The sequence below is a fragment of the Tauraco erythrolophus genome, chromosome 24, assembly GCF_009769465.1.
Source record: "Tauraco erythrolophus isolate bTauEry1 chromosome 24, bTauEry1.pri, whole genome shotgun sequence".
NCBI classification, from domain to species: domain Eukaryota; kingdom Metazoa; phylum Chordata; class Aves; order Musophagiformes; family Musophagidae; genus Tauraco; species Tauraco erythrolophus.
The window spans coordinates 8,401,144-8,412,048 of record NC_141488.1 but is presented as its reverse complement, the minus strand read 5'-3'; the positions used below and the strand labels follow the sequence as shown (position 1 = coordinate 8,412,048).

General features: G+C 48.8%; 1 protein-coding gene across 2 annotated transcripts; it reads left to right on the top strand.

Annotated features, from left to right (window-relative positions):
* Positions 1 to 610: 610 nt before the first annotated feature.
* SF3A3 (splicing factor 3a subunit 3) lies at positions 611 to 9,040 on the top strand. Of its 2 annotated transcripts, XM_086626094.1 has the most exons (17): positions 611 to 734; positions 814 to 861; positions 1,027 to 1,079; positions 1,551 to 1,656; positions 2,104 to 2,176; positions 2,577 to 2,668; positions 3,080 to 3,162; positions 3,556 to 3,694; positions 4,038 to 4,106; positions 4,474 to 4,541; positions 4,895 to 5,002; positions 5,321 to 5,390; positions 6,091 to 6,255; positions 6,369 to 6,479; positions 6,919 to 7,009; positions 8,081 to 8,136; positions 8,739 to 9,040. In XM_086626094.1, exons 1-17 carry the CDS (start codon positions 639 to 641, stop codon positions 8,814 to 8,816), a joined length of 1,506 nt encoding a protein of 501 aa, XP_086482220.1. In that variant the 5' UTR covers positions 611 to 638; the 3' UTR covers positions 8,817 to 9,040. The 2 variants fall into 2 exon arrangements, with proteins under 2 accessions (XP_086482220.1, XP_086482221.1); XM_086626095.1 differs by lacking the exons at positions 1,027 to 1,079; positions 1,551 to 1,656.
* The last annotated feature ends 1,865 nt before the right edge of the window (positions 9,041 to 10,905 follow it).

Sequence of the window (10,905 nt, the reverse complement as noted above, 5' to 3'; positions counted from 1 at the left end):
CAGTGGAAAAAAGGGTGCCGGGGAGCTTTGCAAGCCCCTCGGCGGGCCCCAGTGCCCAGATTCTGTCCAGGTCACGCTGTCGGCACCTTTGGTGTTGTCACTGCTCTTCTGGCGCCTGCACAAGCTGCTCACAGCTGAGGCACTGGGGAGCTGAGGCCACGGAAACGCCAGGGCCCTGCTCCGAGGGGTCCCCAGCTCCCAGGGCCCTGCTCCGAGGGGTCCCCAGCTCCCAGGGCCCTGCTCCGAGGGGTCCCCAGCCCCCAGGCCTCCCCTGACGTGCATGAAATTCGGCCCAGGACCTCCCTCCTCTCCTCCTCTGACCCTGCTGCTGCGGCTGCAGCCGGAGGCGGCTCCGGGGGCACGGCCGGGCAGCCCGGCACGGGGCCGGACCCTCTCTCCGCAGCACCGGGAACCGGGGCTGCCCCCGCCCCGCCCCGCCCCGCCCCGCCCATCACCGCCCCGCCCCGCCCCGCCCATCACCGCCCCCGCCAGCCCCGCCCCGCCCCGCCCCGCCCCGCCCCGCCCCGCGCCGCGCCCGAGCGCCGCCGCGGAACCGGAACCTCCGCGCCGGAGCCTTCCGGCGGGGCGCGGGCGGGACCGGAAGAGGAGAGCGACGACTTCCGGGCGGGCGCGGGAGGATGGAGACCATCCTGGAGCAGCAGCGGCGCTACCATGAGGAGCGGGAGCGGCTCATGGACGTGATGGTGAAGGAGATGCTCACCAAGAAGTCCACGGTGCGTCCGGGGCCGCGGGGGAGGGGCGGCCGTGACCCTGACCGCGGCCCCGGCCCTGACGTGGCTCCTCTCCCCGCAGCTCCGCGACCAGATCAACTCGGACCACCGCACGCGGGCCATGCAGGACGTGAGTGCGCCGGGCCGGGCCGGGCCGGGGCGGGGGCGGGCTCCGGCGGCGGCCCCGGCAGCAGCGCGGCGCGGGCCGGGCCCGGTGCTGCCGGCGCGCCCGGGAGCGAGCGGGCCTCGTCCCCGGTAGCGCTCTGGGCGGTATCGGGGCTCGCTCTGTTTTCAGAGGTACATGGAAGTGAGCGGCAGCCTGAGAGACCTGTACGACGACAAGGACGGGTGAGTGCTGGCGCGGAGCCCTGGCTGCGCCGCCCGTGTGTGGCAGGTGCGGGGCCCGGGGCCCGGCTCGGTGGTCGGGAACGCACCGCACGGGATGCTCGAGTGCGAGGCCAGCAGTCAGGGTCTGGAGGCTGCACCTGCTGGAGCCAGGCCCGGGTCGCACGTTGCACACGTGTGTGCTGGGCGTGCGCGGTTTTGTATTTCGTTGGTTTGAGCCGTGGGGGAGGCCGGGAGTTGCCTCGGAGGTTTGTAAGCGGCGAGCGCGGTGTGCTCGGTGGGAGACGTGACCCGGAGCCCCCCGGCGTGAGCCCGCAGGGCTGTGAGACGTGGTGTGACTGCCTGGGGCTCGCAGTCAGTCCCGCTGCAGCTCTGCGGGGTCAAACGCAGCACTAGCCTGGGAAGAAGATTGTGTCAGTGTCAACGTGTTTTCCTTTCCACTCGTGTAATCCGTCCTTTCCCGTGAACGCGTAGCTTACGGAAAGAAGAGCTCAGTGCCATTTCAGGGCCAAACGAATTTGCAGAGTTCTACAACAGACTGAAACAAATCAAGGAATTTCACCGGAAGCACCCAAATGAGGTGAGTAGTTGTGTGCTCCTAAGAACAGGTGATTTGCGGTCTGTCGGACCTCGTGCCTACAATAAACAGACCTTTTTTTTCCCGTTTAATTGCGGTAATGCACAAGCATTAAGTACACTAGAATATCGCTTGAGAAAAGATGTTCGAGGTTGGGTAGTGCTTCCAGGGCGACACGTTAGCTCCCGTGAGAGTGGTGTGCAGAGGAGAGGCAGGGTGCCAGCGTGTCCTCTGCTCGCTGCGTTGGCTCAGCAACGTTCTGCTGCTGAGCCAGCCTTTGGGCTTGCCTTTCCCTTTTTCCTTTGTGTGAAAGTAACGGGGAAGAAACGCTTTGGATACCTTTTCAGTTAGCAGTTGTATTGTTTGCAACCTATTGTGGTTTTATATTAATTGTTCTGGGAGATGAGCTAAAGTAAGAATTTTTTCGGTAACTTCTGTCTGTTCTTGAAGATCTGTGTTCCGATGTCAGTGGAGTTTGAGGAACTGTTGAAGGCCAGAGACAACCCGAGTGAAGAAGCTCAAAGTAAGTTTGTAGCTTTTCTGAGGCCAGTTTCAGTGGAAATATGGTGCTCTCTTGAGGGGCCTTATTTAATGAGTTGTTTGATCTATTTTGCACATTTCACAGTTCCACCTCCCTTTTTCTAAATGACTTTTGAAAATTATTCTTTTGTCATTTAAATTCTGAACTGCAGCCCCCTGGAATATTTCACAGTATATTGGAAGTGGTGCTCCTCTCGAGGAGTGTTCTCATGTGCTTTTACAGAGAAGCAGTCAGGTGTCTCATCAATGAATATCCCACTAGCACTGTAAACATCTTCCTTAAGCACAAATTACTCCGCAGTTAATCCTTTTCAAGTTCTAAAGAATTTGTATAATGAGTGGGGAAGATTGAGCTCATAATAAAGCTCCTCATGATCCTACAGATCTGGTGGAGTTCACAGATGAGGAAGGATATGGACGATACTTAGACCTGCATGATTGTTATCTCAAGTACATCAACCTGAAATCATCAGAGGTAAGTGGCTGCATGTCTCCGGGCAACTTCAGTGCTTCAGGCCAAGGGGTTGTTCTTGGGTTGGTTCATGGTTATTTGTTGTTTTTTTTTCTTATGTAAATAAGTTCATTTCCAAATAGCTGTTTCAAAGTCACTTCAGGCGTACAGCGTGACAGCATCTGAATTCTGAATGCTGCTTCATGACTCTGCTCTTTTCTCTTTAATGGGTATCTCTGTATCATCAGTGTAATGACAACCTTGGAAAAAGCCTCTGCTTTATGCCACTCGTAGCGATGGGTGCCTGGGGCGGCGCGTTAGCGCGCACGGAACCTCGGGCCGAGCCAGTGCGTTTCTTCTTGTCTGGTGACTGGAAACCAGACGTGAATTTGGCCGCCTGCGTGTAAAGTCTGACTCAGACTTTTTCGTTCTTAGAAATTGGATTATATCACTTATTTATCCACGTTTGACCAGCTCTTCGATATTCCCAAAGAGAGGAAAAATGCTGAATATAAGAGGTGAGCTTTTTTTTGCCTTCTTTTATAACAGTTGATGAGAAAGAGTTTGCTTCTTAAGTGTACAGCTGCTGAGAATGTAATGAACAGTCAACTCATGTAAATTGGTCACAGAGCTATAGTAACTCAGTGGTGTGTCTGAGGCCTGAGAAGCATGCAGCACAGCAAAAATGTGGAAAACCACATTCCACTCTGCAGAAGGACCTTACTTTATCCTTGTAACTGCTGCATCTAAAAATCATGTGTTGAAAACTCTCATAATCTTGATGGCTTCCCATTGGAGTACTAGAGGGTAATTTTTTGAGTACTAGAGGGTAATTACTTTCCAAAGATGTGGTTAGAGAAATATGTTAGAGGCTGATATGGAATTATCTGTGCTCGTGATTACTCTGCCAGGTACCTTGAAATGCTTCTTGAGTACCTGCAGGATTACACAGATCGAGTGAAGCCGTTACTGGACCAGAACGAACTTTTTGGGAAAATTCAGACTGAATTTGAGAAGAAGTGGGAAAACGGAACGTTCCCTGGCTGGCCGGTGAGCAGGCGTTAAGCCCGGGTGAATGCTTCTGTATTTGGGAGAGGTTTTCCCTGAGTCCTTTGTGTAAAGTCGTCACTGGTTGAGTCTGACAGCAAGGTGTGCAGTTGTGTATCACAAAGATGCAATTTAATACTAACGTGAATTTGAAAACCAACATAACTGGTTTGAAACAAATGCTTTTCAAGGTTTGCTTATTTTGTATCTTTTCTGTTCCATGGCTCGGTTTAGTGAGAGACTCTTTCTCTGTGAAATGAACTGCTTTTCTTGAGGTTAGAATATTATATTGCATGAAGTGCTGTAGGATGTCTCAGAGATCTTGCCTGTGATTTTTTCTTGGCAGAAAGAGACCAGCAGCGCGCTCACTCATGCTGGAGCCCACCTGGATCTCTCAGCATTTTCCTCTTGGGAGGTAAGTTTTCAGTGCTCTGCACGAAGTGCTAAATTTTGAGCAGGTGAAAGCTCAGTCATTTTGTTTCTTTTCATAATTTTACATGTGGCGCTTTTGCGTCTGGCTCTGTGCTCTCTGAATAAAACTTTGATTATGTCAATGACTTAATTTCTCTCATTAGGGGAATGTAACTTAGAAGATCTGGTTAGATTTTTCACATTCCTCATTTTTCAGTGAGGAGTGCAGCACCCTTGATAGTCATTTCCTGAATACTGTTCATTGTTTGTTGTTTGGGTTTTTTCTTTTTTAATGAGTTAAAATGGACATACATTCATCTTGTATTTGTTTAGTAGCTTCTCTCTTGCTGTGATTTACTTTAATCGAACAGGAATTGGCCTCCCTGGGACTGGACAGATTAAAATCAGCTTTACTGGCCCTGGGACTAAAATGTGGCGGGTAAGGCACAGTCTTTTTATAGTTCCTTTTCATTTTTTGAGGTCTTCCTGTCTTGCGTTCCTTTAGGGGATACTTGTTTTTTTGTCTGTGTTGTACAAGGATTGCTTTAATGATGTTGGAAAGACAAAACGTGGAGAACCAATCAGGGGACACTGCGATCTGCTGTTTTGAGAAGTGTCCTGTGCTGTCGTCTCTTGTGTAGATGAATTTGGCTTAAGGAATGAAGACAAAGATAATAGGAAATCTCATGATCTCTTGAAAGCTAAATGTAGAATTTTGTTGCATGAATTCAAATAGCTCTTGGGAAATGTAAAACTATGGTTTGGACTCATCTTCTCCCTGCTTCTCCATAGGACTCTGGAAGAACGTGCTCAGAGACTTTTTAGTACTAAAGGCAAATCCCTAGAAGCACTTGATCCTTCCTTGTTTGCTAAGAATCCAAAGACAAAAGGAAGCAAAAGGTGAGTTCCTAAAGGTCATTCTCAGGTTGGTGTTGTTCACTTGGCTGAGAAGTACTCTGTAGACATCGCTTTTGTATGGTCAAAACAGAGAGATTCTTGGAGTATTAGAAGCTTTTTGCGTTGGACCAAACATTTCTGAACCAAATGGAAGATGTCAGAGCTGAATGGTTTGTGTGCAGTTTAATTTACCTGAGCTGCTTGGTACTTGGTTCTGTTTTCTTGCTGTATGCAAGTCAAATGTGTCTTTAGGAGTTCAGTGTACGCGTGATGATTGCGGTTCTGGAATGGATTTAATAAAGTTTCTTCATCTATTTCCAGAGACACTGAAAGAAATAAAGATCTTGCATTCCTCGAGGCTCAGATTTATGAATATGTAGAAGTTCTCGGGGTAAGGATTTTATTTTGTCTTGAGCTTTTTATTTCAGAGCTGTCAAATAGTGACTGAAGGGAAGGTCATCCACATCTTCACCTAGTGCTTTCATAGACAGCATGCCCAGAGGAGTTAATTTTCATGTCCAAAGTCATAATGTTTTAAGTGCATGTTAGCAGATTGCTTCTGTCAGTGAGTAGAACATAATGGGTTATGTTTATATTTCCATTAGCTAATTATTTTACAGGCTTTTGTGAGCAGACCCAGAAACAGAGGCTACGTGTTCCCTTGGAGAAGCCTGTCTTTTTTCTTCTTTTTTTCTTTTCCCTCTCCTTACAGGCATCATGTCAATGTAGATAATTTTTATTTTATGCCTGAGTCACAGGGTATTGCAAACCTTTACTGGTTCTGCCTTGATGCTTGGCTTAAGTCCTTGCTTCGGTTTGAGGCAATTGCTTTTAGCAGGGTGGCTGTTGCAGTTAGCTTGTCATCTTGGAAGTGCTAGTGGTAGTACAAGTTCTTCATTCTTTGGAAATAGGAAACGTTATACAAAAAATGTAAGTTGTTGAGCTAAATAAAACGAGAGTTCTCTATTTCGTACTGGTCTTCCATTCCCCTCCCTGTGCACATGGAGGAAATGTTTCACGCTGCAAGAGTTTGCCCTTATTTTGTTGCTGTCATGCTGTGTGAACAATTTCTTCTTTTTCTCACACTCTAGGAACAGAGACACCTCACTCATGAGAATGTGCAGCGTAAGCAAGCACGGACAGGGGAAGAGAGGGAGGAGGAGGAGGAAGAGCAGATCAGTGAGAGTGAGAGTGAAGATGAAGAAAATGAAATCATTTATAATCCTAAAAATCTGCCTCTTGGTTGGGATGGCAAGGTAACTGAGATTGTCAGGTCTGGAAAAGTGGGAGATGTCACTGACTGCACGCTACTCTTCTGATTGAGCCTGCCTTGTCACTGGCCTAACCTTTGTTTCTCTTCACTTGTCAGCCAATCCCATACTGGTTGTATAAATTACATGGCTTAAACATCAACTACAATTGTGAGATTTGTGGTAACTACACCTACCGAGGGCCCAAAGCTTTTCAGCGTCACTTTGCAGTAAGTAACGTTTTGCTACAAAACCATCAGTACTATGTTCAGATGATCTTTATAACGAGTAAATCACTGGAGTGCCTCACTGGCACTTCTTCCACTTCTAGGATGCGGGTCTGGGCTGATGCTGCAGGGCCATGTGGCTGGAAGGATAAATTACGTGGGGCATACTAAGATCTCTTCTGCGAATTTCTGTACGGTCCCTTCTTGTTTGAACACTAATTGCAGTATCCTGGTCTGATCGGTGCAGAGTGCCTGTTGACTGCCAGTGTATTGCTCCTGTCTAAAATACAGAAAAAATACAGAGGTTTTTAGGACAAGTAGATTTGTGTTTCGGTAATATTTGTTTCACCCTGTGCAGATGTTAATAAGTCTTTTAGTCTTTGGTGTTGCAGATGAAGTGGCATTCCCTCTCATATGCTGACCTCTTGCCTCTTCTCCCCAGGAGTGGCGACACGCTCACGGGATGAGGTGCCTGGGCATTCCCAACACTGCACACTTTGCCAACGTCACACAGATTGAGGATGCAGTCTCGTGTAAGTGGTAATGGCAGAACAGGGAACATGTGGCGTAAGAACGCCCATATTAGTTCTTGCAAAAAAAATTGTCTTACCTTATGACCAGAGACTAGTTTCAGGAAAGAGAGAAGTCGTGGATGCCCCATCCCTGGAAGTGTTCAAGGCCAGGTTGGATCAGGCCTTGAGCAACCTGATCTAGGAGAAGGTGTCCCTGCCCATGGCAAGGGGGTTGGAATTAGATGATCTTTGAGGTCTCTTCCAACCCAAACAATTCTATGATTCTATGAAAGAAGATAAGAAACATGGTGTATGTGGGATGATCCTTCCTTGGACCATCCCTCCCTGCTCTTAAAAGGAGAGTGGCTTTTTCACTTTGTTGGATTCCCACAGGAGTAGATGCTTGCTGAGATTGCCAGTGAAGCATTCATTTGTTGCCAGCTGTATGAAATCTCAGCCAAGTGCAGTAGGTCACCATTTCTTAGGCAGAGCGTGGCTACATCATCCCGTGTAACACTTAAGTAACGTTCATCAACATCTTCATGGAGAAGCCAGAAAAACCTTCAGAAATGGTAGAGCCTTTAGGGAGATTTGAAAGCCTACAGTACCTAGGATTTACAGAGATTATAATTTAATGTGGCTAATCTGTGCTGGTGTTTTGGGGAGGCTGCCTCATGCAGAGGTGGTTTCTTGAATCTGCTCCACTTCAGTTAGCAGATAGAGGTTATGGTTCCTGGAGGTAAAGTAGTTCTTGCCTAGAAGAAACCAAACAGGTAAAGCCTCAATTTCCTGAACAAGCTATTGTTACCTTTGGAGCTGTATCTCTGAAGTAGTGTTTTTGGACTTTTGTCTCTTGTGTCCCATCCTGAATGATCACTTAAAGCCTTGTTTGCTGTAGTTCTTATCCCTTCCAGTAAAGCCTACAGGGGAATGATACGTTTGTAATGAATGTTAGCCTGGACTGCTGAAGTGATGGTGTTGTAAAAGAAAGGAAAGAAAAAAAAAAAAAAGAGCTTGTGTCTGTTTTACTAGATTGAAAACTAGTATCTCAAGGGAAATGGCATCAGATCCTGTATGACTTTGTCTTTACAGTGTGGGCAAAGCTGAAACAACAGAAGGCTTCAGAGAGATGGCAGCCCGATACAGAGGTGAGATGGTACAGAGACGTTGGGATGTATCTAGTCCTGTGCGGATGGCAGCCCCCTCTTTACCTTGCATGAACTCTCTGGCTCTGTCAGAAGAATTTCTAAGAGAGTCCTCTGCATGCTGGAGAGATAAGCAGGAACCTGTGCTGCTGGTTGCACAGCTGCTGTTAGTGGTGATGTACGAAAAGCGCTTCTTGTGCTGTATTGGAAAGTAGTTCTGATGGGACAGACTCAGCCTTTGTGTCAGAATCTTCTAATGCTCTGCTTTACAGTGCCAGTGTCGTCTCGTTCTGTGAGAAGAAGAAGGAACTGTTGTGAGCAGTGTGTTCACTTACACTAGTACCTTTTCTTCAACTTCTGTCTCAAACGATTTTGCAACAGTGTGCAGGGCAGCTGTGGGAAATACAGCCCGTAGTACAGCTTGTAATTATTCTGACTGGATAAGCTCTTCCCATGGAGCCTGCTGGTAGATCCCCTGCGTACAGAGAGGTTCTTGGCAGGATGGTTGTGTTCAGCAGGTGCTGCTGGAGCTGAAATGCAAGTGCTGTAGTACGACCTGAGTCAGGCTGTGTCCAGGTGTCCCTAAATTGTTCACTCCATTCTAGGAGGAATACGAGGATTCCAGTGGGAACGTGGTGAATAAAAAGACCTATGAAGACTTGAAACGTCAAGGACTGCTGTAGCTTTTCCCAAGTGAAGGATCTCGCATCTGAAAAGCAAGTGGAGATGCATCAGCAGCTCTGACTTTTCTTCAGTTTCTGGATTTTCTATGTGCATGAATATAGATTTCAAGGATACTTTATAGAATCACTTTCTAGTAAGCCCCTATGAAAAGTAGACTTGTGATGTTATTTTATATTAAAAAAAACTCCAAACTTTGAAAAATAAACTGATTTTAATTTAGGAAGTGCTGAGAAACTTGTCTCCTTTTGTATACTGGAAGGAAGAGATTTGATTACAGTATTTTTAAAATGCTTTTTATGTGGTTTGAATTGTCGGAGACAATTGCTTCTCTCTTATTCCCATTCTGATGGAAATTTTTGTGATGAGGATTGACTTTCTGTAAAGCAGAACGTTGCATGCTGACAACAAGTACCAGTCCAATACTGTATCCTGCTGTAAGTGTATGATTTTCTTTGGGCCACTTTGCAAAACAAATTTGTTTGGCTTGCGTTGCTGCTTTTACCTCAGGTCGGTCTCCCTGTGGAGGTTTGGCCACTGGGATTTTTTTCAGGGAATTAATAATAGAGCTTGATGTAGGTTGGGCTGTGTGGGCAATTCGTGGCAATTTCCCCAACACTGTTGCAGTCCTCGTGCCCCTTCCAGCCCCCCGGGTGGAGTTTCATTGTGGTGCAGGGTTGGCTTGTGTGGCATCCTGAGCCTCAAAAATCCCCTTCTCCGCTGTTGCTGTGCGGGGCCGTTTGCATCTCCCGGTGCCGTGGAGCGGCAGGTAACAAACGCTTCCCCCGGGTGATGGTTTGCGCAGCTGGTGGTTGGCAGGGTGGGGCTGGTTGCTGGCACCAGGGTGCCAGCCTGTGCGGCAGGTACCACAGCCGCTGTCGGTGCGCCAAGGCACCGCGCCACCAGCAGCAGCTACGGGCTTGCACTGGAGCTTCAGGGAGCGGACGCAGGAGGTGAGTCAATGCTTTGGGCTCTTTCCCTGATCCGAGGGAAAGTTCTTGAGATGAGGCCGTGTCTGGTGGGCGTTCATTCCCCTGTCCTGCAGCTGGGTTGGGCTGTGCTGGAGTGGCACCCTGCTCAGTGAGGTGGTCCACACCTGGTCTGGGTGGTGGCTGCCCTGGTGTGGAAGGTGAGAGAGATGCCAGCCTGTGTTGTCTTCTCTTTCACTTGGATTGAACAGCCTCAGTGGTCACTGCAAGCTTCAGCCACTCCAGGTCCTCGAGGAATCACAAGACAGGAGGCGAGTGTTACAGTTCTCCTTGGAGCCTGTTCGGAGTCACATCTCCACTATTTTCTTGGCTAAACAGGTAAAGATTTTTGAATGAAAGCAGAGAGATTCCTGCAGCAGAGCTGGGTGTCCTGGGAAGCACCAAAGCAGGTAGAACTTCCCAAATCCCGGGGGCAAGCATCAGAGCAAGGGACTGGGTGGCGAGAAGCTGTGCAGACCCCTCTTCGTACTCAGGCCTGCACAGCAGCGTGGAGGCACGTGCAAGGGTGTATTTACAGAAAAAAACCTGTCCATTGAACCCGCTCTGTCTGAGTCTAGCCGCTGTCGGCAAAACCCTGGCGCCGGTGCCCAGCCTCGGGGTCAAGCTGCTGCAGTAGCTTTGCCAAGAAGCGCTGGTGTCACAGCAGACCTGCCTCCTGCCCTGGCTGGCCGGCCGGTGGGGCAGCGAGCTGCTCCTGTGGTGCCCAGCCTGGGTCGGTGGGAATTCCTGCATGAAAGGGATGTGTGTGCCACCGTCCGGGGCTGGGGGCTGTGGTGTGGGCTGGCAGGGAGGGGAGATGCACGCAGAGATGAACAGAGGGGAAGGATGCGACTGTTTATTGTGAGTTAACCAGAAATACTTGAGCGTTGGCAGTGCAACAGCTCTTTATGACCCAGAGCATTTCCACCTCTCGCTAGGGAAAGCTACTTTAGCTGTGAATGTTCCTGTTTATGTTCCACGAGTTGTGTGCCAGGACTAATAAGCCTGTGTTTTGCTCTTTGCCAGGTCCTGAGGGCCTGTTGTGTTGGCATGTCTGGAAATGGGCATTTTCACGCCAAGACTTCTTGTCCATCCACAGCAAGAGCTGCTATGGAGGGTCTCT

What these genes read in the sequence shown, in the direction of transcription:
- SF3A3 (XM_086626094.1), top strand. Translation starts at nt 639, where the DNA reads ATGGAGACCATCCTGGAGCAGCAGCGGCGCTACCATGAGGAGCGGGAG. An exon ending in AAAAATGCTGAATATAAGAG is followed by an intron (nt 3,163 to 3,555) that starts GTGAGCTTTTTT and finishes TTACTCTGCCAG; the next exon opens with GTACCTTGAAATGCTTCTTG. An exon ending in GAACGTTCCCTGGCTGGCCG is followed by an intron (nt 3,695 to 4,037) that starts GTGAGCAGGCGT and finishes TTTTCTTGGCAG; the next exon opens with AAAGAGACCAGCAGCGCGCT.